The 27,816-nt window shown below is 41.3% G+C and overlaps 2 protein-coding genes across 6 annotated transcripts in view; both read left to right on the top strand.

Moving 5' to 3' along the window:
* Nucleotides 1–605: 605 nt before the first annotated feature.
* Nucleotides 606–11,532, top strand: cacul1 (CDK2 associated cullin domain 1). 2 transcript variants are annotated; one of them, XM_012855624.3, is made up of 8 exons: nt 607–1,065; nt 1,191–1,317; nt 5,915–6,017; nt 6,095–6,190; nt 6,293–6,395; nt 9,418–9,507; nt 9,598–9,736; nt 9,821–11,532. In XM_012855624.3, exons 1-8 carry the CDS (start codon nt 747–749, stop codon nt 9,858–9,860), a joined length of 1,017 nt encoding a protein of 338 aa, XP_012711078.2. In that variant the 5' UTR covers nt 607–746; the 3' UTR covers nt 9,861–11,532. The 2 variants fall into 2 exon arrangements, with proteins under 2 accessions (XP_021168025.2, XP_012711078.2); XM_021312350.2 differs by lacking the exon at nt 9,418–9,507 and having other exon boundaries at nt 606–1,065.
* Nucleotides 11,533–17,293: 5,761 nt separating this feature from the next.
* Nucleotides 17,294–27,816, top strand: part of mypn (myopalladin) — a 31,695-nt gene continuing 21,172 nt past the window's right edge. For 3 of the 4 annotated variants that reach the window (XM_036126061.1, XM_021312347.2, XM_021312344.2), the window contains exons 1-2: nt 17,294–17,530; nt 22,301–23,350. In XM_036126061.1, coding sequence (XP_035981954.1) covers nt 22,305–23,350 — 1,046 coding nt within the window. In that variant the 5' untranslated portion in view covers nt 17,294–17,530; nt 22,301–22,304. The remainder of the gene's footprint in view (nt 17,531–22,300; nt 23,351–27,816) is intronic. The other variant, XM_021312345.2, reaches the window with a different exon arrangement.

Genomic DNA, 27,816 nt, shown 5'->3' with positions numbered 1-27,816 from the left:
AGGAACACCTCCAGCAGAACCAGAACCAGGCTCAGTGTGAACGCTCATCTGCCTCGACCCACTGGGGCTTAGAGAAGACAGAGCAGAGACACAGAAAGCACAGAAGCTCACATTGACCCAGGAGTACTTTCTATGTTAGATGGTAATAGAGGATGATCTGCCTCCCCTGATGATGTCACAGCTAACAGAACGCCAGACCAGGTGTACCTACTCTCTCTCTCTTTATTTGTGTATATCTATCTATCCATCTATCTATCTATATATATATATATAGATATAGATATATATATATATATATATATATATATATATAGATATATATATAGATAGATAGATTAGATATATAGATATTCCCCAGAGGGAATTTTTAGTCATATTTTTAAAGAACCTTATTTCTTCTGGTTTTAACATAAAAATATATATTTCTTAATTATTTATTTAAGAAAAAAATCCATCTAAATACATTCTAATTTAAAACCGTCAGTTCGTTAAATATATTTTTTGGGGCAAAAGTAATTAAGAGCCTCCAGAAGTTCGCAGCTACCACAGGGCGTCCAGCCCAGCTCCGCGGAACTACATTTCCCAGCGTGCCGTCTGCTGTCCTGTGACGCGAAGTGTCGTAAAATGTGAGCCCGGAGCAGAAAGGGGTGATGCACGGCACCGAGCACGGCTGAGAGTTGTTTGTTTGTTTTCAACTCGTTTCTGCCGAAATGTTCCTGTAGTCTGTGCCGAGGCGAGCCGTCAAGATGGAGGCCATGGAGGACGACAGCGCCGAGCTGAAAGACGACCACAACCACAACTACTGCGGCGGCGGCGGCGGCGCAAAAGTCCGGGCGGAGCTTAGCGGCCAGGCACCGGACGGAATGAGCGCCGCTCAGCCCGTCTGTGCCCCGGTACCGGGCGGAGAACCGGCGAAGCGGCAGGGGCAACCGTGGTCCGGTAGCCCGTGCGGGTCAAAATTCATGGACTCGGACACGGGCAGCGAGAGCAGCGAAGTCAGCGAGACGGACTGCGCGGCCGCTAACGCCGAGGAGAAGCCCAGCCTCGACTCCACTCCCAAGTTCCGTAAGTTGACGAGCAGGGCCCCGGGTTGGGGGGGGGGGCTGCAGCCGCGGTCCGCCCCGGTTCTGGGTTTACCGCGATGCTTTCCGGGGGACTGACCCCCATCCTCCTTTTCCACCCCCCACCAGTGTTGAACGCCATGGCCGTGGAGGACTACCGGAAAAACCACTGGCCCAACCTGGAGGAGGCGATAGACCGCCTGCTCATCCAGAACCTCTCGGACCACATCTCTGTCTCCTACGCGCAGATCTACGGGTAAGGCTGGACGCGGTGCGGGGTCCCCGGCTCCAGTATGCGTTATCTCTTAAACAAAAAGGCATTATAAAAATAAAAAGAAGCCATGGAGGCGAGGCTGTGGTCCAGGGCGCAGCGTGTCGTGCGGGCCTGACCCGGTTAGCGGCGTCCCGGAGAGCCAAGAAGCGCCACGGTTCCGCGTCAAAGCGTTGCTGCTGTTTGATGAGAGCCAGATGGAGACACTGGAGGTCACCCAAGTCCTGTCTGGGTAGGGTTAGCCTCCTCTGGCTGCATAGAGGAGGCAGCGCTGGGCTCATCACACCTGTGCTGCGCGCCGCTGGTCAGCTGGCTGAAAGAAAGCTGCTAACGACGCTTTTCTTTTGCTTTCATAAAAAGACTAAATTTGTCAGGGAAACGTGTCCTGGCCACCCCACTCATCAGTGTAAATAGCATCAGTTTAGCATTTCATCCCATGATGCACAGCCAGCAAGGCAGACGCTCTTCTTGACCTTCTATCGCGCTTTGATATGTATCAGTATCTACTTTCCCCTGGTAACTGTTTTGTTTTTCAATAAATTAATGAATGTACTCCTAATTCCTAATATAATTACACTATAAAAAAGGAATTGTTGTTCAACTCAAAATGTTAACTGTACTGTTATTGGTCTATGCACCTTAGATCGTTAGGAACATTAATCAAACAATGAATAAAATTAGTAGTTGTTTACTTAATTCTTTAAGATAAGTTTTCTACAGGCAGTTTAACTACAACAGTAGAATAAAATCCTGAAATTATGGCTTTTAGTTTTAATGTGCCACCCCAAGAGTTTAAGTGGTCCCCTATGAAACATTTCTGGAGGCGCAACGAAGGTTTAGGTTGGGCTAGTTCTGGCTATCCTGGGTAAATTTACTTTTAGTTTGAGCACATTTTGTGGTAACACTGTAGTACTGGAGGTGTAATGATTAGGGCTGAACAATTTTGGAAAATAATCTAATTGCGATTTTATATTTTAATAATGCGATTTTTATTTTATTTTTTTTAGTTTAATTTATCATGTCTTTTTAAACATATACAAACAACAGATCAATCTGTTTCATCGCTGTGCAGATCAGGTGCTAAAAGAGCCGCTGCGTCTCAACTCAGAGCAGAAATGATTGCTTTCTGCCTACGATATATTTCAACCAAAATTGCAATTTGATTCTGACTTTTCTCTGCATTAACCACAAGCAACAAAAATGGCCTCTAGATGAAAATATTTGTAAACAAGGACTATTTAAAACAAGAACTTTTAATGTTTTTTTTATTGATCAAAATATTATTCAATTGAACAGCTTTTAATTGAGTTGGACATCAATCCTTGTTGAACATAAAATGCAACCAACAAACCAGTCTATGTATTAAACTGATTGACCAGAACTTAATGCTATGGTGAGATTCCTGAAAGTTTCTGGTAAAACAGTTTGATTGCAGTGAGATAATCTAACTTTCTTACTTGTTTTAGAGTTTATACTGACACTAAAGGACGCGTCTGATTCACTAATTGTTACAAAGGCAAAAATTGCACACATCTGTGATTTGGAAATTGCATTTTTTTTAATTGCGATTATATTGAAAATGCGATTAATTGTGCAGCCCTAATAATAATAGTTTTGTCGGAGCGCTTTTGTCTCGGTACCAAACCAAATATGGCGTTGCTTTTTTAAAATTAAACTTGTACGCAGCGCTCTGCCAAGAGATTAGCTTCACGCACACACGGTGCATTACGGTAGCACACTGTGGCGAGGGGGAGGGGGTCTGGGATTACAACACAACAATAAACTATATTTTTCCCTCCAGCCAAAGCTTCGTTAAATGATTTACTTGTACACAGACGGCAGAATTTTATTTCGCCATTCTCCGCTATCTGGCTCTCATTTGCATATTCGTGTGTTTGAAGGAAAAGTCGCTCCCGTGCCTTTAAGCTGCCAGGGGTGTGACTTTTATTGACAGATTTAAAGAACTAATCTAATTGGGAAAAAAATGACACAAAAAAAGCGCCTATTGGCCACAAGGAGAATCTTTAATCAACCAATCAGACGCCGGCATGGTAAGTGTAAGAAGCGTGCGTAGACACTCATTTGGCCGGCGGCCCTCGATATTGAGACGTTAAAATTACCGTCAATCGGGACAGGGACGCTGACAAATCACAAGTCGGAGCATATTTATGGGAGAATAGATGTAATAATTTATTTTTATTTTGTAATTAAGAGTCGATACTGTCCCTCTGTGGTGCGTTCAGGTACATCAGGTTACCACACCTCCTGTCAGTTCTATACTGGCTGCTTCATTAAATTAGGGAAGGATGTACCGATGGTGGGTGGGTGGGTAGGGGGGCAATCTGATTCACTATCCTGGCCCATTCCTGACCGGGTTCACACCTCGTACAGTAGCTGCCAAAAGTATTCACACCCCTGTTATAATTTCTGGGCTTTGTGATGCAACACAGTTGGACCGTGGCGAGTAATTTCTAAACCTTTTCCACATCCTGTTCTACTGAACTGAGAAACAGACACGTTGGGAGGAAAAAGCCGCGATAACGTGGTTGGGTAAGTGTTCGCACCCTTCAACCGATGCCTTGCTGCGGTATTCGGTTTCATCATCCAGGCTGCTGCGGTCCGACTCTTGTCAGCAGCATCGCCTCATCAGTGACGTCCTGCTGTGCAAAGATTCTCTCGTCCACAGATCTATTTCTGGACTCCTCCAGAACCCGGATCTTCCTCTCATGACGTTCGCTCTGGATGTAAGGCTGGACCCGCTGTGGTTCTAGAAAATAAAGGAAACCCATCTGGCATTCATAGTTTAAAATCCCCGCTACCAGTAAAGGAAAGCCTAACCCCAGAGCATGATGCTGCTACCACTGTGTCTCACATCAACGCTTGATGTTCAACGTTGGTTGATTGTGGCAGATTTTAGGGAGCCCTGGATGATTTTGTTTTTCTGTTTAGAACAAAAGGTTTCTGCCTTACTCCCTAAGCTAGAAATATATTATTTAAAGGTGCATAGCCACATTATTTGACTTTGTTTTTATTTAAACGTCAGTAGCTCACTCTGGTTGCAGTCAAAGTCTTTATGAAGGATTATCACGTCCTGCTGGCGTATTAGTTGTTATGTTGGCGTTTCACACTTTGTTTTAGCTCAGTTTGTTGGTAAATAAAGGCATTTTGTATTTATTTTTAATAACAGAGGAAGTACGTACTGCGCATGCACAGCAGGGGTTAAAACAAGGAAGCGGCTAACGGCTATTAGCATCTCCAGTGAAACAAGGCAGAAAAGTCCAAGATCCAGTGGGAAAAAAACGCAAATAGAATATTTATAATTCCTAGAGGGAAAACACTGGAATGTCTCTGGGAATACAGTCTGAATGTTGGTGAAGCAGATGCTAAACCTGCCGAGGCTCAGATGTGACCACAGAGTTGACTGACGTGAGTAAATGTTCTGACACGAGGCTCTTAAAGTTCCTGCAGATCAGTTTATTTAATTAATAACGGTTGGTCGGCGATCATGTCGAGCTGCTGCTTTACTGCGAGGCATTGCAGAGGGTCAGGCTCAGTCTGGCATTATTTAATCTTGATTTATTAATTAATTAATTAAACAGCCATTATGATAGTTCTGTGATACTGCCAGTAGATGGCGCCACACCTGTTTGTTTGTTAATCACACCCAGTGCTGGATTCTATTTAGGCTCAAAAAGGACCATCAAAACATTATCAGGATGGACACTTGGTGTATATGACCTTATTTTATCATGATCAAACGTTTTTTTGGTCTTTTTTTTAATAAGCATAAAACGTGGCTACCTACCTTTTAATAATTCTGGGAAAGGTTTTCTGATAATGTTACTGCAGACCTATATTTTCTCTAGGGGTCGGCAGTTATTGTGTTGTGTTTTTGTTGCTGCTGCTGAAAACAAATAATCATGATTAAAAAATGGGATTTAAACTCTAACTGATGATATTTGAAAGCCAAGAAAACTGGCTGTCTGGTTGGGATTCTCACTTTTGGTCCTTGTTTTCTCCACTGTATCTTTCAGGAGAGCATCAGTACAAACATATATATTTAAGAGCTTGAGTCAATGCAATTATATATATATATATATATATAAAAAAAGAGACCGATAGTTGTGACTGCAGGCAGTTATAGATATATAACCAAATTCAGCGTATTTGAATACTTTATCTCTTCAACTCCATGCTCGAGTCGAGAGCATTTTATTTCTTCTCCTGACTGATACGTTTTGTTCTGTGACTTCAGCTAAAGGTTGAAAAGATGTAAAAATCCTAAAAGCCTGGATTTCAGGTTAATCAGACTCAATAATTGATGGCTGGTGTGGACCGGAGTCGACTGAATGTGAATCACAAAGTTCCTCTGCACACTAGTATTGGATATTAACACAGTTGCGTATCCAGATTATTGCAGATTTGTTAACTTTTGACATTTTTGCCCGGTTGAAGTCTAGATTTATTATTTTTACTAACCAGCCGTGGCCACCAGGGGGCACTGAGCCACTGTCTATGTTCATCTTGGCTGAAATGCAGGTCTTGATTATTTCCCTGCTGCCTTGTTTTTTTTATTTCTCAGCTACGTCTACAAGTGTGTTTGCCAGCAGCACTCTGAGCTGCTCTACGGCGACCTGACGTCCAAAATAACAGCTCACCTGCTGCAGGTTGCCACGCAGCTGCAGGTAAGAAGCCCTGGATGCAGCGAGTTACCGCAAAGACAACAAATGTAAAACTAAAGTGTGTATTTCGGTGTCGGCAGGCCAGCCCACCTGAGAACCTGATTGAGAACTTTAACGTCGCTCTGACTCAGTACTTGGCGTCTCTTCAGTGCATCGTCCCAGTCTTTATATACTTGGTAGGTGTGACCTGCAAGTGAAAAAACATCTTCCTTTTTAGCTGGTTTAAAGTTTTATTCTCTTCCTTTTTGTCCCCCCTCTCCCCCCCCCATATTTTCCAGAACAAGTTTTATATTGAGTCCAAACTGAACAGAGACCTGAAAGAGGACCTGATGAAGCTGTTCGCGGACCACGTTGCAGAAAAACATCTAAGCAAGTTGATGCGTGAGTGCACACGGCTTTCTGCTTTGGCATCTTTCGATATCTGATATCTGTTGGTGTTCAGAGTTGTCCAAAAGTCTTCACACCCCTTACACACATCAGAACCACAAACCTCCTCCAATCAGTACTGCTGCTTTTTGCAGCAGTGACTCTACCAGCTCATCCAGAACATCTGTTCTCCAGCTCCACTCCTCAATACCTATCATCCTACAACTTGTAAATGCATCCCAGCTCCAACACACATGAATCCAACCACTGATCACCTCCTCAGTAGGTCAGACTGCGGGCCGTTCACAATGTCGAAACATTTAGGCTTGATACCTCATTGCTATTTTATGCTTGATTAGAGATTTTTAATCTTCCCCCAGGCTCCTCCACTCCCATCTTTCCTCATCTCCAATTAATCCTAATTGGAGGCTGTGATTTCCAGGGATCCCCTATTCCAAATAAAACCCTCCAAAACTTATCTAGTCATATTTCTCATCCTTTTTAGTCACAAAAAAACCTCTGTCTTACGATTCTTTCCCCAAGACACAGTACATAATCTGCGTACGCAATACATAAAACTCCCTATTCCCCCCCCCCCAAAGCTAAGGAAATTCATTAAACAATTTTTAAATATATATGTATATGTATATATAGACTTAGAGACTTAGACAAGTTTATTTGTCATTATGTATGCACAGAGTGCGTACAGAACGAGATTTCGTTTGCATACAGCTTGAAAATTACAGTAAATTACAGGATAAAGTGCAGCAGTGATTTAACAGTAAACAATTGAAATGTAAACAATGCAGGAGAAAGAGACAGTGTGCGATCACAGTGTACAGGTGAGTATTTTTTTAAAAACCATTTGTATGTGCAGAAATGATTTGTGCAAAGGGCATTTGTGCAAGAATGCATTTTAGAAACAGAGTTCAGCAGCATTTGTAATGCTAGATAAGGATGCAAATATGCAAATGTGGTACAGAGTCCAGTTTATAGTTTATATATCCTTCCAATGGACTTTCTGCATCTTAGTTTATGCTTCAAAGCCAATTTTCTGAAAATGACATTAAAACTACTGACCAGCATTTTGGCTGGATATTTTCTTCTGGTTACATCCTGAAGTTTCTCAGCTGGGGAAATTCTGTCCGAAAGACATTACCATATTTTTTGGACTATGAGGCGCACTTAGAGCCCTTACATTTTCACAAAAATTGATGGTGCGCCTTATATATGATTGCCGTTGCGTTTACTGACTCATTTTATGTTGTACAATGCGCTCAAAAATATGTTAAAATGTATAAGTACGACTTTGGTTAGCAACAAAGCTGCTCCACTCAATGGATATTAGGAGCATTACGGTACACTGTGTCACTACCTGATAGGACCCCTGAGCTGTCTACAAGACTGCCTGACTGTAATGTCTAAACTAGAAGTGCATTCATGTAAGGCAGCCACATACTGTAGTTCACTTCGTAGAGGTCTGCGCATTCAGGTACGTGTCAGACTATAAACTTCTCAGAGGCAAGAAGTCTTTACATCAAACTATTTTATATCTGACTCTGAGCTTGATACACTGAGCTGCTCCAAACAGGCGGTCTGCCGGACGCAGCATCACAGTCCCTCTGTTCTCACTGACAGGTGGGAACCTGCTGGAAAAGAAACAGCTCTAGGTGCTCAGCTAGCTAATCACACAGTTTAATATCCGTTCTGCCGCTTCGTCCCACTGGCAGGAAGTCTGGGATTTGTAGGAATTTGCCACAAGAAATGTAGGAACAGTACGATGGACTATGAAGTAGGGCTGAACAATTTTGAAAAAAAATTTAATTGAGGTTTGATATCTTAATATTGCGATTTAATGCGATTATTTAAGTTTATAAGTTTAATTATAAGTTTAATTTATCATGTCTTTTTAAACATATACAAACAACAGATCAATCTGTGTATATTGAAAATGCAACTAATTGTGCAGCCCTCCTATGAAGGGTAAAACATCTGCGCAGAGTCAGAGCGGAGTCCACCAACCTGACAGTATGCTGAGTATGTGGGAGACTTTAGGCAGCCTGGAGTACGCGCTTGCAACAATAAACCTAGTAAGTTAATTCAATATAAAAGTTAAGTTTATTTTGGTCTTATGTTAGAAACAGGGCAGTGTAGTCCAGCTGCTCTGTCCTCCTGACAGAGAGGGATAGAGAGCTGTGGACGTGAAGGAGTGATATTACACACTTGGGAAGAATATTTAGTGCGTCTTATGGTCCGAAAAATACCATGAATATGGACTGATTCTGGAATGCCGGAAAGACTTTCTTGGTGAACACTATTCTAATACTTGGGAAAGTTTTATACACAAGTCCAAGTTTAAAAAATTGATTCCCAAATTTTTTATAAATTTTTTTCAACAAGTTTCCAATCTTTGTTAAAGGAATAAAAAATGCCACGGCCAAGAAACTTCTAAATATTATCAAAGAATACAATCTGGTAGCAAGGAAACTTGTAGACATGTAACTTAATTTATTTTAGTAATCTTTTATTCTTCGTTTGTTTACTTTTCCTTTTTTTGTTGTTGTTGTTGCTCTACCTTCCTGCTGCACCAATGCCTATAAATATCTTCTATATGGATATTTTCATGCAAAAATGCCTTGTTTGAACAGGACTGTTAAAAAAAAAAAAGTCTCCCAGATCCTAAACGTTCCTATTTCTTGCGTCGTTAGCTGCTGTGCTGCAGCGTTCACCGTAGCACCCACTAGTGGTGGGATGTCTGGAATTGAAGCTGAAAGTTGTCTTAGACACGTCTCGTATCTCTAAAAACCTGTTAGTTGGGACAAGTCAAGGTATGGCTGTATGCATAAAAAACAGTTTAAAATTTTTTTTTTTCTTCGGCTTTATTATCATTGAAGTCTCACTTAAAACACACGGAGCTTTCTCGTTGAAACGTAACACGTGAAAAAGTTTAAGTGGTATGAACACTTTTCCGTATGTTCTGCCAATTATTCCACCATCTTTTTCTCTCTGCTAAGCCTCATGTTATGTGTTGTTGCAGCTTTGCTCATTAAAGCTCACTCCATGCCCTTTCAAGTACAACCGTCGACGATGGCCAGCGTGGTCAAAGGCCTCTACAGCCTACGCCCAGGTGACGTATGCGTTGAAGGAGTATGGACGGGGGTGGGCACTGCACTTTAATGTCCTCCTGATCCACAGATTGTATCTGGTCTTCTTTCAGAGTGGGCCCAGCTGGCGCCGGCCCTCTTCTCCAGCTTCATTCCTCAAATCCACCCTCCCGCCGTGGAGTCTCGGCTGCCCGACTACGCCGATCACGACCGCAAGCTGCAGATGGAGCTCTCCATGAACGGTTTTCCACGGTCGGTCATCCGGCGCGTCGGTTTCAGGTAGCTCCCATCGCCGCCTCAAGATGACCGAGGTTTCTTTGTCTCCCCGTCCCCCAGGGGGGACCAGTCCCGCAAGCGTGCCAGCGAGGACTCCTGATGGCGACGGTGCCTCCTACATCTTTATCACAGCTGCTGCACTAAATAGAAATTCAACGACGCTCATCTCTGTTGACTCAAGGCCACGGAAACACTGTGAACGCTGATGTTGGAGACAACACGCGGAGACTTCCACAACGGGTTCTTCCCTCCGCGATCCTCTCCAGCCACAGCAGCCGTGTCTGCTGACGGAGACGGAGGACATCCTGAATGCGTCCTTTTGCTCGGACACCCTGTGAATGCTTGTTTCAGTCCCGACCATTGACCTGGAAGTGTTTGTGCTGGCGTTCTTTTTTTGTTTTTTTATATATATATATATACAGACGGGGCTAATCAACACTTTCTAGTTGCTGCTAATGAGACTGTCTGTGTGTTAATCCTACAAGTCTCTTGTTACAGTCACACACACAGACAGACAAAAAAACCAGTTGACCTCTGTTGTAATTCTCTACTTTTACGTTGCCTTTACCATATTGCAAAAAAACAAACAAAAACAAAGAAAGTTTGGAAATGTTTGCCAAAGAGGAGAGCTGAATGCATTTGATTCACGCTGCATCGTCATAACGAGCTTTTAGCACTAATTTACCTGTTTCTGAGGCGCAATCTAATGTTGAACTGAGCTGCTTTTTTTTTTGCTTAAAGGTGCACCGATCAGACCCGCTCCTGGCCAATAACGATTGCCGGTTTTCTTCCAGGTCTGACTTACCATTCAGATTTTCTTTCTAAGGAGCTTCACACATACAGGTGCATAATAATAAATGGCAAATGTTAACTTATTTCAGTTATTTAATTCAAAAGATGAAACTCGTGTGTTTATATTGATTCATTAAACACAGCGTGAGGGATGTAAAGTGTTTAGTGATTCTGGCTAACAGCCGGTGAAAACCCCCAAATTGAGTTTCTCTGAAAATGCGTAAGAATAAGCAATTAAACCAATCCTCGCTAGGCTACTGTGCATCTTTTTCTATCGTACTTTCTCCTTCCACTTAACTTTCCATTGAACGTAGCAGCTTCTTTAGGACGTTTTTGTGGCTAACTCTCGTTATGGAGACAATGCCGTCGGATCTGTTGTAAATCTCCTTTATGTTGGGCTTATGCAGTATTTCTGTTAGCTGTAAACAAAAAGCATCGTAATTAACAGAAATCAATGCTTTAAATGTCACTCTGTCTAATGAATCTAAATCAGTTTTTAGTTGAATTAGAAAAAAATATTTTCATGGCATTTTGATTTAATATGCATCAGTAAAAACTCGTTTGTGCTTATTTTATGTTTAAATCAATTAAATGGAACAAATGTTTACAATATAACATAATTTGCTGTAGGTTTCTCGATTAGATTTAGCAGTTTTTACTAAACCCAAAAAACAAAACGGGCACCAAGAGGGACGTCCTGCTTGATGATGCAGTTGCAAATTGGAAAAAGTAGGAGTTTTCAGTTCTGATGCATTTAAAGAACAGGAAAAAAGTCAGATTTTATTTTTTTTTTGTAGCATTTAATCTGCTGATCAGCAATTGGAGAAAAGCCGACAGACTTTGATCACTTTCTGACTGAATTGTGCGTCATTAGTTTTTCCTTCACTACATTCAATGCATGATTTAAAGAAATTGTCAGACAATTATTTACCAAACCTGCTGGTCTTTAGGCAAAATTTAACTGATAACCTTGGAAAAAACATTACTTTTTATTTCGAGATGCACCGATCCTGGCCGACGACCAATACCGATTTTTTTTTTTTTTTTTTTTTTTTTTTTTTTTTTTTTATTATTATTATTTTTTTTGGTACTCCTGTATTTTTTCTTTCCTTCGATGTCTTACCTCTGGCCAGTTTTCTCCAGAATCCAACAGAAAATGATGGGATTAAAATATTATTTCCATTTAAGCACCGAAGCTTAAACAACCTGATGATTGTTGACACCTTTACAGACTGGAAACGGTGGGAGTTTTTAGCCTCACAGCTCTCTTCTGTCTTCTGATTTTAGCCCGACATGCATGTTTTGCGGAGGTTTCCCAGAAAGTGCCAGAAAGTTTCAGCCAAACACTCATAAGTATTGGAAAAAAATCCTTGAGTACCTTAATTGTACCGTTTTGATATCCCAGACCGTTTTTCTTCGTGGATCTGATGGGACTATATGCAAATATGCATTCATGTGCATTAACGATGTAAAGCTCTTTCACAATGTGTATAATTTGTTGCTTTGCAGTCGGTGCTCGCTAGCTTTTGTCACTGCTGCAGTTCTTTCTGTCGATTAATACACTTGAGTAGATGTGTTTTGATACAAGCTCTTACACTGTTTTAAGTGTAAATAAAAGCTCAGGCTTGCTTCTTCCTGTCTTGCGTTTGTCTGAATGAATTTGTCGTATCGGGTCTGGAGTAGGTTAAGTGGAAGCTGTTGGTGAAATAAGCCTTTTGCTGCACTTGCTGGACACTGGATGTATGCGGTTTTACTTTTTCAGCAACGTGCAACAAAAGAAGAAAACTGTGAATTAAAGCTCCGCCTGGAGGAGTTTCTCTTTGCAAAATGCATTTGCAGAGTCTTTGCTGTGAACCTGAATCAGAATCTAACGGGCTTGGTCCGCAGCCCTGAAGCGTCTGGACTCTGCTCTGGTTTCTGCAAGAATTAAGAAAATGCAGCATGAAAAAAATATTGGTATTTCCAGACTTCTCAGACCCATTTTCATTTTTTTTTGTACAGTATAAATGACTTTTGGATAATGATCTGGCTTGTGTGCTTTTTCTGCTGGGTTTATAATAAAAGATGCAAATAAAAACATTGGATTTGTCCTTCTGTCCATTTGTTGCTTGCTACGTTCATCAACCTGCTTATTAGTCCATCTACCCACACTGCAAAAAATGAACTAAAAATAAGTAAAATGTTCTTAAAATTAGTGTATTTTCCCTTGATTTGAGCAGGTAAATAAAATGATCTGCCAATAGCATAAGATTTTTGCTCTTAAAATCATCTCCATGATCTTATTTCAAGTGCAGTAGATCTAATTATCTTACTTTAGGGGTCAAAATACTCATTACATTGGCAAATAATCTTATTTACCTGCTCATATCTAGGACAAAAACACTAATTTTAAGAACATTTTACTTATTTTTAAATCTGTTTTTGCAGTGCATTGATCGCTTCATTGTTTCATCCATCTATCCCTCAGATCTCTCACATATCCATCAATCTGTCTTCTATCCAACCATCTATTGTCTTTCCATCCATTATCTATTACTCTTTAAGTCATCTGTTCATCCTCACAACGAACAATTATGTACATTTTAATGAAACCTAAGATCAGATAAGTTTTATTGATCTCACATTGGAGAAATTCACATGTCACATCGGCTCAGTAATCAGTAGTCATAGGAAAGAGGAGTCAAGTAGGACGAGGTGCATCAAATATATACACAGTATGTCATTATACCATGGATCAAAAGGAGTAGGTAAGAAAAAGCAAAAAGAAAGAAAAAAATACAAAAAGAAATAAGGCAGAGGATGTCTTCTGTACATTTACTGTGACTTATACGCGTGTGTATTGACATATATTCGGGTGTGGTAGCAGCAGAAGTCACTTCTTTCAGGATTATTGCACAGGATTAGTTTGGATGAGTTGTCAGATTTCTTATCTGATTTGGTGTTAAATACTGATAAGGTTATTATAGTGGGTGATTTTAACATCCATGTTGACACTGAATGTGATAACCTTAGTGTAGCCTTTAAAACTATCCTAGATTCAATTGGTTTTGCTCAAAATGTGCATGAACCGACGCACTCTCGGCTCCATACTTTAGACCTTGTTCTGACATATGGCATTGATTGTGAAGAATTAACAGTATTCTCTCACAACCCTGTCCTGTCTGATCATTTTTTAATAACATTTGAGTTTAATCTAACTGAATTCTCCACCCCCAAAAGAGGGTTCCATTATAGTAGATTTTTATCGGATAATGCTGTATCAAAACTTAAAGAGTCTGTCCCCTTTTTAATATCCTCAGTATTGCAGAAATGCCCTGTAGATGGCAGCATTGCTGTTTCTTCCCATTCACAAATCGATACCTTTGCTAACAATGTGACTTCCTCATTGCGTTCTGCATTAGACAATGTAGCTCCCTTGAAAAAGAAGGTGATTATTCACAGGAAGCTGGCTCCTTGGTTTAATTCAGAGCTGCGTTCCTTGAAGCACAATGTTAGGAAATTGGAGAGAAAATGGCGCTCTACACACCAAGAGGAATCCTACTTAATCTGGAGGGACAGACTATTGTTGTATAACAAGACCCTCCGCAGAGTTAGAGCAGCATATTTTTCATCATTAATTGAAGAGAATAAAAATAATCCTAGATTTCTCTTTAGTACAGTTGCCAAACTTACCCAGAGCCACAGCTCTGTTGATCCATCCATTCCCTTAGCTCTTAGTAGTAATGATTTTATGGGATTCTTCATAAATAAAATTGATGCCATTAAAAATAAAATAATTGGCATCCTCCCAAACATGATTACCTCGTCCTCAGTAAGTGAGGCAGCATTGGAGGAATCTTTAGAATCTGTGCAGTGTTTGAACTGTTTAGAAGCAGTAGAGCTTTCTGAGCTATCTAAAATTTTAGCTTCATCTAAACCTTCTACCTGTATGTTAGACCCAATCCCAACCAAGTTGTTTAAGGACATATTCCCTTTGATCAGTGGCACTATTTTAGACATGATTAATCTATCCTTAGTAAATGGATATGTACCACAGGTTTTGAAAGTAGCTGTTATTAAACCTTTACTTAAGAAACCTTCTCTTGATCAAGATGAGTTAGTAAATTACAGACCTATATCTAATCTTCTTTTCTTATCTAAAATTCTTGAGAAAGTAGTTGCTAATCAACTTTGTGAACATTTACAAAGTAATGACCTACTTGAGGAGTTTCAGTCAGGCTTCAGAGCTCATCATAGCACTGAAACAGCTCTGGTGAAGGTCACTAATGATATTCTCATGGCCTCAGATAATGGACTTGTGTCTATACTTGTCCTGTTAGATCTCAGTGCTGCATTTGATACGGTTGATCACAATATTCTCCTACAAAGACTTGAACATACTGTAGGGATTAAGGGGAAAGCATTAGGCTGGTTTAAATCTTATCTGTCAGACAGATTCCAATTTGTTCATGTTAATAATAAATCTTCCTCAAACTCTAGGGTCACCTGTGGAGTACCACAGGGTTCAGTCCTTGGACCAATTCTCTTTACTATATATATGCTTCCGATAGGCAAAATTATCAGACAGCATGGGATTAATTTCCACTGTTATGCTGATGATACTCAGCTATATTTATCCATAAATCCTGATGAATCCAATCAATTACTTCGACTGCAGTCATGTCTTGATGACATCAAAAGCTGGATGACTTTAAATTTCCTGCATCTAAATTCTGACAAGACCGAAGTTTTAATCTTTGGGCCAGAGTCCTCAAAAAATAAACTTCTTAACCAATCACTTAATCTGGGTGGCATTAATCTGGCCTCTGGTAATAAAGTAAAAAATCTTGGTGTTATTTTTGACCAAGACATGTCATTTAAATCCCATATTAAACAGGTTTCCAGAGTTTCCTTTTTTCACCTCCGGAATATCGCCAAAATTAGAAACATTCTGTCCAGGAGGGATGCTGAAAAACTGGTCCATGCATTTGTTACTTCAAGGCTGGACTATTGTAATTCTTTACTATCAGGAAGTCCACAAAATGCAGTTCAAAGCCTTCAGCTGATCCAAAATGCTGCAGCAAGAGTTCTGATGAAAATCAACAAGAGGGATCATATTTCTCCAATTTTAGCTTCCCTTCATTGGCTTCCTGTTAAATCAAGAATAGAATTTAAAATTCTTCTTCTAACGTATAAAGCCCTTAATAATCAAGCTCCATCATATATCAGAGCTCTGATTACCCCGTATGTTCCTAACAGAGCACTTCGCTCTCAGACCGCAGGTCTGCTGGTGGTTCCTAGAGTCTCTAAAAGTAGAATGGGAGGCAGATCCTTTAGCTATCAGGCTCCTCTTCTGTGGAACCAACTCCCAGTTTTGGTCCGTGAGGCAGACACCCTGTCTACTTTTAAGACTAGGCTTAAAACTTTTCTTTTTGACAAAAATTATAACTAGTGACTCATGTTACTCTCAGCTACCTTTATAGTTTTACTGCTATAGGCTTAGGTTACTGGAGTATATCAGGATCTAATTTTCTCACTATATTGAGTTCTACTGTTCTTCAATTATGCATTATGTGTTGTCATTTCTGCTTTAACTTTCTGTTCTCTCTCTTTTCTCTTCATAGTAGGTACACCTGGTCTGGCGTTCTGTTAACTGTGACATCATCCAGAGAAGACGGCTCACCCGCTACTACCATCTAATGTAGAACAGATTACTAGATCAATGTGTGCTTCTGTGCTTTTTTGTTTCTCTTGTTGTGTCTCTGTTCTGTCTTCTGTAACCCCAGTCGGTCGAGGCAGATGACCGTTCATACTGAGCCCGGTTCTGCCGGAGGTTTTTTTTTCCCGTTAATGGGTGGTTTTTCTTCCCACTGTCGCTTCATGCTTGCTCAGTATGAGGGATTGCAGCAAAGCCATGTACAATGCAGATGACTCTTCCTGTGGCTCTATGGTTCCCCAGGAGTGAATGCTGCTTGTCGGGACTTTGATGCAATCAACTGGTTCCCTTATATAGGACATTTTTGACCAATCTGTATAATCTGACCCAATCTGTATAATATGATTGAACTTGACTTTGTAAAGTGCCTTGAGATGACATGTTTCATGATTTGGCGCTATATAAATAAAATTGAATTGAATTGAATTGATTAAGTCTGCCCCATCCACCCATGCATCCACACTGCAAAAAACAGAACTAAAAATAGGTAATATTTTCTCAAAATGAGTTCATTTGTCCTTGATTTGAGCAGGTAAATAAGATTATCTGCCAATGAAATTAGTATTTTTACCCCTAAAATAAGATAATTAGATATAATTCACTTGAAAAAAAGGTGATGGAGATGAGTTCTTCCTATTTTAAGTGCAAAAATCTTATTCCATTGGCAGATTGTTTTATTTACCTGCTGAAATAAAGTATAAATACACTAATTTCAAGAAAAATTTACTTATTTTTAGTTGCGTTTTTGCAGTGTATTCATTTAACAGTTCAATCCATCATCCCTCAATCCACCTGTTGTCCATCCATCCATTTAAACCCGAGCGCCAAAACAAACCCGGGAACTCTGGGAGTTTGAGTTTTGAGAACGGTTGAATTTTGCCTGGGAAGCCGAGATCTCCTGCTCCTGTGGTTCAGAGGCCCGTGGCAGGCGAGTGGAGGACGGCTTCCCTTTACAGCCTGACCCCCCCTCCACCACCCCCTCCCCGCCTTGGCCAATGAGGAGGGACGCCACCCAGACACATGGGTCAGTCCGCCCCAAAATAACCCTGCAGCCACCGGTCTGACAAATGCTGCTACTTTTGCTGGTGACGGGTCACCGTAGCCGCTCCGCCGCTCGTTTTCCTGCAAACCTCAAGGTTAGCTGTGTGAGAGGGCAGCTGCCCGCGTCCGGGATTTCTCCAGGTGGTAGCAGCAGGAAGACTGGGACTCTATCCCCCCTCCCTCTCCACTCCACCCCCCCAACCGGCACAGGTGCACAGAGGCCAGCTGGGTCTATTCTGAAGGTAAAGCTGACCCCGCCCCCCTCCCCCTTGTTTAGTCGCTCACATTGTGCCGGTGGCTTATCTCGTGGCGTTGGCCTCATATTCGGCCTCAGAAACTCTCAGACAGGCTCGGCTCTATTTTTGCCTGCCCGTCGGGCCCCTGTGTAATCAAATTATCTCAACCTGCCAGGATGTGTGTGGTGCTGCCTGGGGGGGGCAGGGCCCTGCTCCTCTGTGGGATGTGGTGTTATCTCCGTCAGCAGCGTCCCGTTCCTGATAATTAGAGTTCTGCTGCTGTAATTGAATAAATCCCTATTGTGGCTGATCAAAGTCAGGCCCTAACGGATAGGATGCATTGCTGTGTTTTTCTTTCTTTTTTGTCTTGGTTCTCTTCTTGTAAACTGACCACCCTCTTGCTATTATTAGCAGTGACGCGGTGGGCTAAGAGCCTGTTTGCAAAGTATTAATGTACACAACAGCTGCAGCTCCAGGGCCCGCTGGAAGGGCATCGCTCCTCCTCTTAATTGCACTGATTTGTGAGTGTCAGCAGCATCTGTGTGCTCCTTTTTTTTTTTTTTTGTTCTGTATTCAACAACCCGGAGCAAAAAAAAATCTGTACACAGTGGAAACGTCATTGAGGTTTCAGGCCGAGGTGGACGGAGGCCTGTTTGCCATCCGATCGGGGGGGCTCAGGAACCCGAGTCCTGACAAGCCGGACTTGGGCTAAAATAAAATACTATTTTTACTACACAACTTCATTTCAGGAGGATGTTGTGACATAATGTAAATTACTAGATTAATGTGTCATATTATACCGAAGAGTGCCTTGCTGAAGGAGTCATTGCCCTTGAACCTTTTCGCATTTTTTCACGTTACAACCACGGACTTGGACGTGTTTTGTTGAGATTGAATCAACAGAAAGTTGTGGGTACACTGCAAAAAGGGAACTAGAAATAATTAAAATGTTCTTAAAATTAGTGTATTTGTCCTTGATTTGAGCAGCTAAATAATATGATTTGCCAGTGGAATGAGATTTTTGCACTTAAAATAGGAACAATTCATCTCAATTATCTTATTTCAAGTGCAGGATGTCTAATTATCTTATTTTAGGGGTAAGAATACTCATTCCATTGACAGATAATCTTATTTACCTTCTCAAATCAAGGATAAATACTCTAACTTTAAGAACATTTTAATTATTTTTAGATCCGATTTTGCAGTGTAATTGTGAAGTGGAAGGAAAACTACGTTCTTTATTGTGATGCCTCTAAATAAAACTGAGCGCGACAAACTGACTTTAAACGTCGCCTTATCTGTTAAGCCGTGATTTATTTCCTGTACAAATGCAGCTGTTCTGCAAAGGCCTGACAGGTATGCTGGAGATCATTAGAGTGCAAATAGCATCACGAAGACCGAGGAGGCCAGTAGACGACTCAGGGAAGACGTGGAGGAGCAGGACATTAACCTGCAGCCAGAGATTCAGTGGGAAGGTATTAAAGGTGCAACAATTGACTTGCAAATTGTATTTTATTTTTGAGAATTAAAGGAGGGGGTGAATACAAATACAGAGCAATATTTTTGTCTTAGTGTCGTTAAACAATACAAACATATATATAATTTTCCTTCTACTTGATGACATTTCACTACTTTTTATTGTGTCTATCATAAAATCCTTTCGATATCTTAATTTATACGTCTTTGCACGGTCAACCGATATGGTCTATGAAACAATTAATAAGTTCAAGAAGGAAAAAAAAGACATAATATCCTTTCTTCCATCATCTATACCCACTTGTCTAGGGGGCTGGTGCCTTTCTCCAGGCACCAGCGTTACACCGGTCATGTTTTTGGACAGTGGGAGGAAGCTGGAGTACCCAGAGAGCACAATGAAACAGTAAATAATATGCTTGGTCATAAACAATTTTTCCAGTTTGCATATAGTTACATCTAGATAGAGATCCAAACTGTTTCTCTGAATGTCGCTGAGCTGAACGCCTTTTGCTCTGAGGGCCGTAATTAAGTTACTTCATCACCAAACCTGCTTTGGATTGAGAAAATGCCCCCCTAAGGCTACACAGTACACTGCAAAAATAGAATTAAAAATAAGTAACATTTTCTTAAAATGAATATATTTGCCCTTGATTTGAGCAGGTAAATAAGACTATTTGCCAATGGAATAAGATTTTTGCACCTAAAATAAGAACAATTCATCTCCATCATCTTATTTCAAGTGCAGTATATCTAATTATCTTATTTTAGGGGTAAAAATACTCATTCTGTTGATTTACCTGCTTAAATCAAGGGCAAATACATTCATTTCAAGAAAATGTTACATATTTTTAGTTCTCTTTTTGCAGTGTGGAGATAAAGATGACTGAAAACTGCTCTGCTTTGGTGACCTACTTGCCATCTAACTCCACATCATCACCGACTGTGATAATTTGTTGGGGGATTTTTCTTCCTCTGCCAGTCGTCATTATATGTTTCATTGGGATGGCACCAAATAAATGATCCATTGTGATCTCTCTGGCCAACGCAGATGTCCATGACTGCCTATCTTTGGCAATTAGGAACATTATAGTTTAGTTTATTTTCCCCTAACCAGTTTTTCACAGTTTGCTTTGAACGTCTCACAGAAAAATGCTCAAGGAATAGGAGAAACAACCCCATCATAACTCTGGAGGAGCTGTAGAGATCTAGAACTGGAAGGATCTGTGGACAAGAAGACAACTTTTACTTGTGTGCAAACCTGTCCTGTATGAATTAATAGCGAGAAGAAGAACACTATTGAAAGGAAGCCATAGGAAGTCCTGACTGCAGTTCCAAACAAGCCAAGCGTGAGGATGCTCCGGTCAGATGTGACCGCAGTTCAACTTTTTTCCCTACCTGCAAAATGCGGCGGGTTGCAAACAAATGCGCAACTCTGCTTGCGCATTTGTTTGCAACGTGGTGGTGGCGGCATCATGCTGTGTGGAGGGTTGTCTTCAGCAGGGAAAGAGAAGCTGGTTACAGCTGATGGGAAAATGGATAGGACTGACTGCAGGATGGTCCTGGAACAAAATGTGTTAAAGGCTGCAAAACGTTCCCCATCCAGCAGGACAATCCTTAACATTCAACCAGATATAATGGAGCGGCTTAACTCAAAGCAGATCCGTGTGTTAGAATGGTCTAGTCAAAGTCCAGACTCTCAGTCATCCATGGTAGAGATTTACCCCCAAAAGACCTGCAGCTGTAATTGCAATTTTTTTCAACATTGTTTTTTTATTTTTTATTTTTTTTGCTCCATCATGTAAAATCCAGATAAAATACCGGCCAGTTTTTTTATGCTACTCTAGTTTTCTTTATGCACAGCATTCAGGAAAAGGCTTGAATGTTGGCAGTCCAACCACTGATGAGGACTATTAGCCTCTAAGGCTGTGCCACACACTCAGGGTGGACGATATGGACTTAAAATGTTTTCACAGTAGATTGTAGTACTATTGTCATAATGATGAAATCCACGATAAAAGATTATTTACAGCTTCTTGCAGCTGTTTAGGTGACTGTGGCTGTGACTGCATCTCAATTAACCCAATAAACACAAATACTGCGCTTAAAAAACAGGTAATGGTGCAACATATAGCATATTGAAACAAAATCTGAAATACATTTCATCAGGACACTATTTACATGAAGAACTGTGATTTTCATCACTATACTACACAAAGTAACTGCATTTAATTTGATTTTTTTTAATTTATTTATTAATACTCATCGACGCCCTCCAGAAACCAACAGTTAAAAAAATAGTAAAAATAACAATCCTGACAATACTGGCTCTTTGGGGGTTTTCAGACACCACTAATTGGAATTGCCGTATTTTTCGGATTATAAATCGCTCCGGAATATGAGTCGCATCTGTCATAAAGAGGAATAAAGAGGAATGAAACATATATAAGTCGCACCGGACTATAAATTGCATTTATTTAGAAAGTTATTTCACACAATCCAAGTCTAAAAAATTGACATTTAATCTGGTAATCCCACTTATTCAATTGCACAGCTGCATCCACAATCGGCTACGTGCTAAGCTAACAGTTAAACAAGGTTGTTTGAGAGCAACATAAAGCTGACAAGCATCAGCAAAGTTGTAATACGCCCTAGCTGCAGAGCAGTAAGCTAGCGCTAGCTGCTATTAGCTTCACAGACAGCCCAATAATAGGGTTCTGTTGCGGTCTACGAGCTGCACCACACAACGCTCCGCAGCGTGAATGCAGACTGAAAGAATGAAACAACATATGTACATTGTTGTTTATAAGTTAATATTTTAATTCATTTTTAAGTTGTACACGAGCAGCATATAGTTTCCACAAGCCTAGCTAGCCGTCTTGCAGCTATAGCCGGTAATGTTCACTACTTGGTTCATGTTGTTCAGCATGATGTACCATTTAAAAGTGATATACAAGTCGCACCTGACTATAAGTCGCAGGATCGGCAAAACTATAAAAAAAAGGGCGACTCATAGTCCGAAAAATATGGTAATCGTTGTCAAGATGAACTTAAATTCTTCGCGATAATGACAAAACGATACGATACCACACCCTGCCCATAATCACTGAGAGCTTTGTGATTGTTATGTGAGAAATGTTTAAAAGCTTAAGGGGTATGAATCTGATGGCCTTTCATTGATCCCCTGAAGATTGGAGAAGGCATCGGTTCATACCAATGCTCATTTCTCACGTATCTCGTGTACGAAATCCCCCTATTTGCATTTCTGCACACATGTAATAGTAGATTTTGTGCTCATTTCAGCAGCATGCAGGATAACGCGGAGGAGCCACCGTGCCTGTCCCAGCTGTTAAGGGCGAGCTACGTGGCGGAGGCCCGAGCCCAGCACCGCCACAACGAGACCAGTCGCTCCGACGCTTCTCCCACCCGCCTTCAGATTTACGGCTCTCTCAAAGGCAAAGGCGAGGAAGCCGTGGGCCACAACGACGCCCAGTTCCCAGATCTGTCAGCCTTCCTCAGCCAGGAGGAGCTGGATAAGAGCGTGAACTTGGCCCGCCAGGCCATTGGACACGAGACCCGTGAGGAGAGAGGAGAGGTCAAGGCCTCGGCGATGCCAGGAACCACCTCCAACAGCGACGCCATCAACCACCTCTCCTCTGCCTCGGTTTCTTTATCCTCTCCCTCTGCTGCCGCGGTCTCCAACCATCTGCCTGCTTCCTCAGCCACAACCTTCACCTCTGACAGAACGATGCGCAGCCAGCATAACGACGTGACGAGGAACAACGTGGACTCCCCCGAAGGATTAAACAGCAGCAGCGGTCCGGCAAAGAGTACCCCGTACGGTCCGGAGACCCAGTCCAAGAAAGAGTTCCTCAACAAGGCGGCAGATTTCATCGAGGAGCTGTCTTCCCTCTTCAAGGCCAACAGCTCCAAACGGGTCCGACCGAGAGCCTGCAAGGCCCACAGGAGCAGGAGCCAGAGCAAAAGCCAAGCGGACGATGGGGTTTATCCCATCGGCTCTGACACCAGGGAGCGCTCCGTCGCCCCAGTGGAGGTGGAGCAGGAGAGACCTGGCCCAGCGGAGGCCCACCAGCCGGTGGCCCATCGGGACTCGGGGAGCGGACATTTGGAGTTTCAGGACCGCAGAGCTCCTGAGGAAGAGCTGCTTGACTTTGTTTCCCAGGAAACTATGGATCTGGCCGAGAGTCTTGCGCCGACAGAGAGTCCACATCCAGCCGAGCCGGCGTGTGAGCCTCCCCATTTCATCCAGAAACTGAAGAGCAGGGAGGTTCCCGAAGGTACCAAGGTCCAGCTGGACTGCATTGTGAGCGGATATCCTGCGCCTGAAGTCCGGTAAGGAGAAAACAATTTTAAACGTTTGCAGTTTTAATAGTATCTGCTCTTAGATCTCTGCTGCTTATTTTGATGCTAAAGTGTGACAGCGACATCTTCCAGAACCCATTCTGTTCATGATTTAAAAATAAGGAAGAGTTTCAGAGAAAATTACATGTTTCATGGTGGTGTTATAATGGTTGGGGGGTTATAAAGGGTTTAATCTTCTCTGTGGTGCCCTTCTCCTATTTACACACTGCAAAAACAAAAACAACAACAAAAACAAAAAAATTGTTGCATTTTCTTAAAATTAGTGTATTTGTCCTTGATTTCGGCATGCAAATAAGATGATTTGCCAATGGAATAAGATTTCTGCGCTTACAATAGGAACAACTCATCTCAATCATCTTATTTCAAGTGCAGTTTATCTAATTATCTTATTTTAGGGGTCAAAATGCTCATTCCATTGGCAGATCATCTTATTTACCCGGCCAAATCAAGGACAAATACACTAAGTTCAAGACAATCTGACTTATTTTTAGTTCCGTTTTTGCAGTGCAGTAACCCGTTGCTCATAGAAAATACATCTAATACATCTAAAAAAGTTACCTGTGAGTCCTGAAAAGCAACGTTTAAGTTCAGCTGCATAAACTATAAGCTGCAAGAAACTAATCTCCAAAGTCTATAAAAGTAAGCTTCAGTAAAGGACCCCGTAAGTTCTTGAAAGAAAGCTGTAAATTCAAGAAAATAATCTGCAATTTCCAGGGAATTTCACCTCTGAACCCTACACTGCAAAAACAGACTAAACTTAACTAAAAATAAGTTAAAATTTTCTTGAAATAAGTGTATTTGTATTTGAGTAGGTAAATAAAATAATCTGCCAATGGAATAAGATTTTTGCACTTAAAATAGGAAGAATTCATCTCCATCAACTTATTTCAAGTGCAGTATATCTAATTATCTTATTTTAGGGGTAAAATTACTCTATCCATTGGCAAATAGTCTTATTTACCTGCTCAACTCAAGGACAAATACACTCATTTCAAGAAAATGTTACTTATTTTTAGTTCTGTTTTTGCAGTGTAAACAGAAAACTAACCTGTAAGTTCTGGAAAGAACAATCCTTACTCCCGAAAAGAAACCTCTAAGTTTTAAGAAGAAGCTGGTATGTTATGAGAAAGTGATCCATAAGCCTTGGATAGCTGTAGGTTCCTTGAAAGTAACCTTAACGTTGCACAAAATAAAAAATAAAGCACGCTGAAAGTACCAGGAAACTACGCTTATGAACTCAAGAGAAGGAACTTAGCTTTATTACATAAACTGTAAGTTATGGAAAGCAACGTGCAAGTATGAAAAATTTTAAAACCTTGTTCCAGGAAGGTAATCTGTAAGTTAGAGGGGAAAAAAAATGGGTTTTATAAACAAAAGCAGCCTGTATATTCAAAGAAAGCAACCTGTAGGATTCCAAAAGGTTAAGTTTAAATTCCAGAAAGTAAGATTCAGGTTCCAGAAGGTAACCCAGAAGCTCCAGAAAGTCACCTGTAGGTTTCAGGAAAGTACCCTGCAAAAACTGAAAAAAAAAAAAGAAGTAAAATTTTCTTGAAGTTAGTGTATTTATCCTTGATTTGAGCAGGAAAATAAGATGATCTGCCAATGGAATAAGATTTGTTCACTTAAAATAGGAACAACTCATCTCCATCATCTTATTTCAGGTGCAGTATAACTAATTATCTCATTTTAGGGGTCAAAATACTCATTGCATTGGCAGATAATCTGCTTTACCTGCTCAAATCAAGGACAAATACACTAACTTTAAGAACATTTTACTTATTTTTATATCCGTTTTTGCAGTGTAACCTCCAAGTTTTGGAAAGTGACCTGTTTCAAAAATGTAATTCATTTATCACAGAAAGCAATCAAAGTCTATCAGTTCAGGACAGTAATCTGTAAATTCAGAATTATTAACCTGCAAATTCTGGAAAGTAACGAGTAGCTTCTAGAAGGTGAAAATGAGCCTGTATGCTCTAAAGACCTTCCTGTTGGTTATTGAAGATTTCTTTATCTTTATCAGATAATGTTTCCACCTCTGTGCTTGAGGCTGGGAAACATTATCTGATGAAAGAGTTTATGGACAGGTGTGCTTCATACACATAACGAGTCGCCGTCAGTCGCATCTGTAATCGACTGACTTATTATCTGTGAGCAACATGACCGCTCTGATCTAATGATTATTTATCAGCTTTCAACTTTCATGTATTTTACTGTTTATAACCATTAAAATCTGACCCCAAATAAAGGAGGAACTTTTCGGTCCTCAGTTAGCGAGCTTAAAAATCACAGGAAATCTCACATTTACTACTTGGACTAAATGCTTAAGGTTCAAAATGATGTGGGTAGATTTGTTTCTTTGCAGTACAAAGCTACAAAGCAGGACACACAGAAAAAGAGAGTTAAACTTAAAAAAAATACGATAAATATAGATTTAGAGTTAATAAGATAAGATAAGATAAGATAGTCTTTATTGATCTCACAATGGAGAAATTCACTCGTCACATCGGCTCATACAAGAAGGTGCAGAGCTGTTAAAAATGCTGTTAAAAAAGCTGTTAAAAATGTTAAAATCCGATGAGACAGGCAGGACAATTGTTCAGCTTTTTCAGGTCAGTCACAGCAGTAAAAAAAAGCTGATTCTAAAACATCTGGTGCCACATTTAGGGACTAAAACCCTAAAACCTGCTGTTGCTGCTGGATGTACAGGGATGAGAGACTAATGGTTGGGTCATTCAAAAAAAAAGTAAAAAACAAGGTAATTTTGTTTGGAATGACTATGACCTGGATGACTGAGAATCTTCACCAGCATAATGGTTGGGTCGGTCTAGACCACAGATTCCCAACATGCTGGAGGGAACACCTCTCTTCCAGAGCGGTACGACCAAACCATGACACCAGGGGAAAGAATTAGACAGATTTCATGAAAGCTCAATAAAAAAAAGGGTATTATGGTTCAGTATTGGAATAAGATTCCAAAAAAAGTTAAAAACAAAGCAACTATGGACTTGTTTTTCGTAGTTGAAGACGTTTCGCTTCCTCTCCAGGAAGCTTTCTCAATTCAAAAAATCTGGAGTAATGTGTAGTACCAAGCTTTATACTACTGCCCAAACAAAGGCCTTGTAATGGCTTAGATAACATGCAAATACAACAGAAACAGGACCACCCCTTAGTAATGGGCGGTCGTTAAAGACATTAAGCCAGCAGATTGAACTGAAACTGGTCCACTCCTCTGTAACGAGGAGTCGTTAGGGTCGTTATTGCCCTGGCTTTTTTACTTTTTTTGGAGAGTCTTCACCAGCATATTGGAATAAGAGCGTTTCATCAAGCAGAGAAAGGTACAGATGTGACTTTCTGCCCACTGCCTCACAGCTGACCTTCTGTTATAAAGGAATTCATTACGGATGAAGTTATTACGGCTTTATAGAACTTGTCAGGTTCTCCATCGCAGCACGCAGCTTTCCTGACAGTTTTTCTGATACTCGCAGATTTGTGTGAAACGTCGACGCACATCTCTCCGTCGTTCTGTGTGACCCGGAGCTCAGATGAGTCTTGGGTCCGTCCAAAGCGCTGCGGTGGGGGGTCAGGGGTCAGGAAGAAGGATGCTGGGGAGCGGGGGGGCTCCTGGACCGCGCTGACAGACGTGACGCGTGATGACGGCCGGCAGCTGGTTCTGGATGGTGGGAGTGTGGGTTTGTGTGGGTTTGTGTGGGATCCACAGGCCACTCCAGCTACAACTAATCAGAGGAATGTGCTGACATGTGATGGGACATTATTTCTCAGGCGACCCAACGCTCTTCTTCCTCCTCTTCGTACCGGTGCTGTTGGACCCACGGTCCTCCTCCCAGAGAGGCAGAGCGGACAGAGCGGCAGCGGAGCCGTCAGAGTATAGGCGGCCCCTTAGTCCTTCTGGACATTGTTGGGCCTCTGACTTAGACCCGTCCGTGGAGAATGCAGCTCCATTTTTAGACCGGACTGGCAACGCGAGCTGCGGTCCTGGCGGATAATGGGACCGTCTGAACTCTTGACAGAACCGTGAGGCGCTGGGGTGAGATTATTTGCATAGTTTTTTTTTTTTTTTTTTTTTTTGGGCTCAGATGAGGAGTTCACGTTGACCTGAAAATGTCCCGTTACCGTTCACGTGACCCGTGTTTCTCCTGTGCTGAGGTTCCTGGTAAAAGCCGTTTTTTTTACACCTTTAGCAGTGATTCATGTCTCTTAAAGGTGGAGGATTCCAGGCTCCTGCCGTTGTAGAGTGCCGCGCTGTGGCGTCCGGGTACAGCATTGTGTGTACTCCGTGTGTCTGAGTCTATGTTTAGTGCGCTGCGTGAGGTCAGTGAGTCGGATATCTGGGGCTCCAGAGGAAAACCTCCTCTCTGGTTCTGATCTCAGGAGGAAAAATAGCCCGGACAGGTGCAGGGAAGGCTGGATCTCTGCCT

This window comes from Fundulus heteroclitus, chromosome 22 (assembly GCF_011125445.2).
Source record: "Fundulus heteroclitus isolate FHET01 chromosome 22, MU-UCD_Fhet_4.1, whole genome shotgun sequence".
In the NCBI taxonomy this organism is placed as follows: domain Eukaryota; kingdom Metazoa; phylum Chordata; class Actinopteri; order Cyprinodontiformes; family Fundulidae; genus Fundulus; species Fundulus heteroclitus.
The sequence above is the reverse complement of the archived record's forward strand: the minus strand, read 5'-3'. Positions and strand labels throughout refer to the sequence as shown.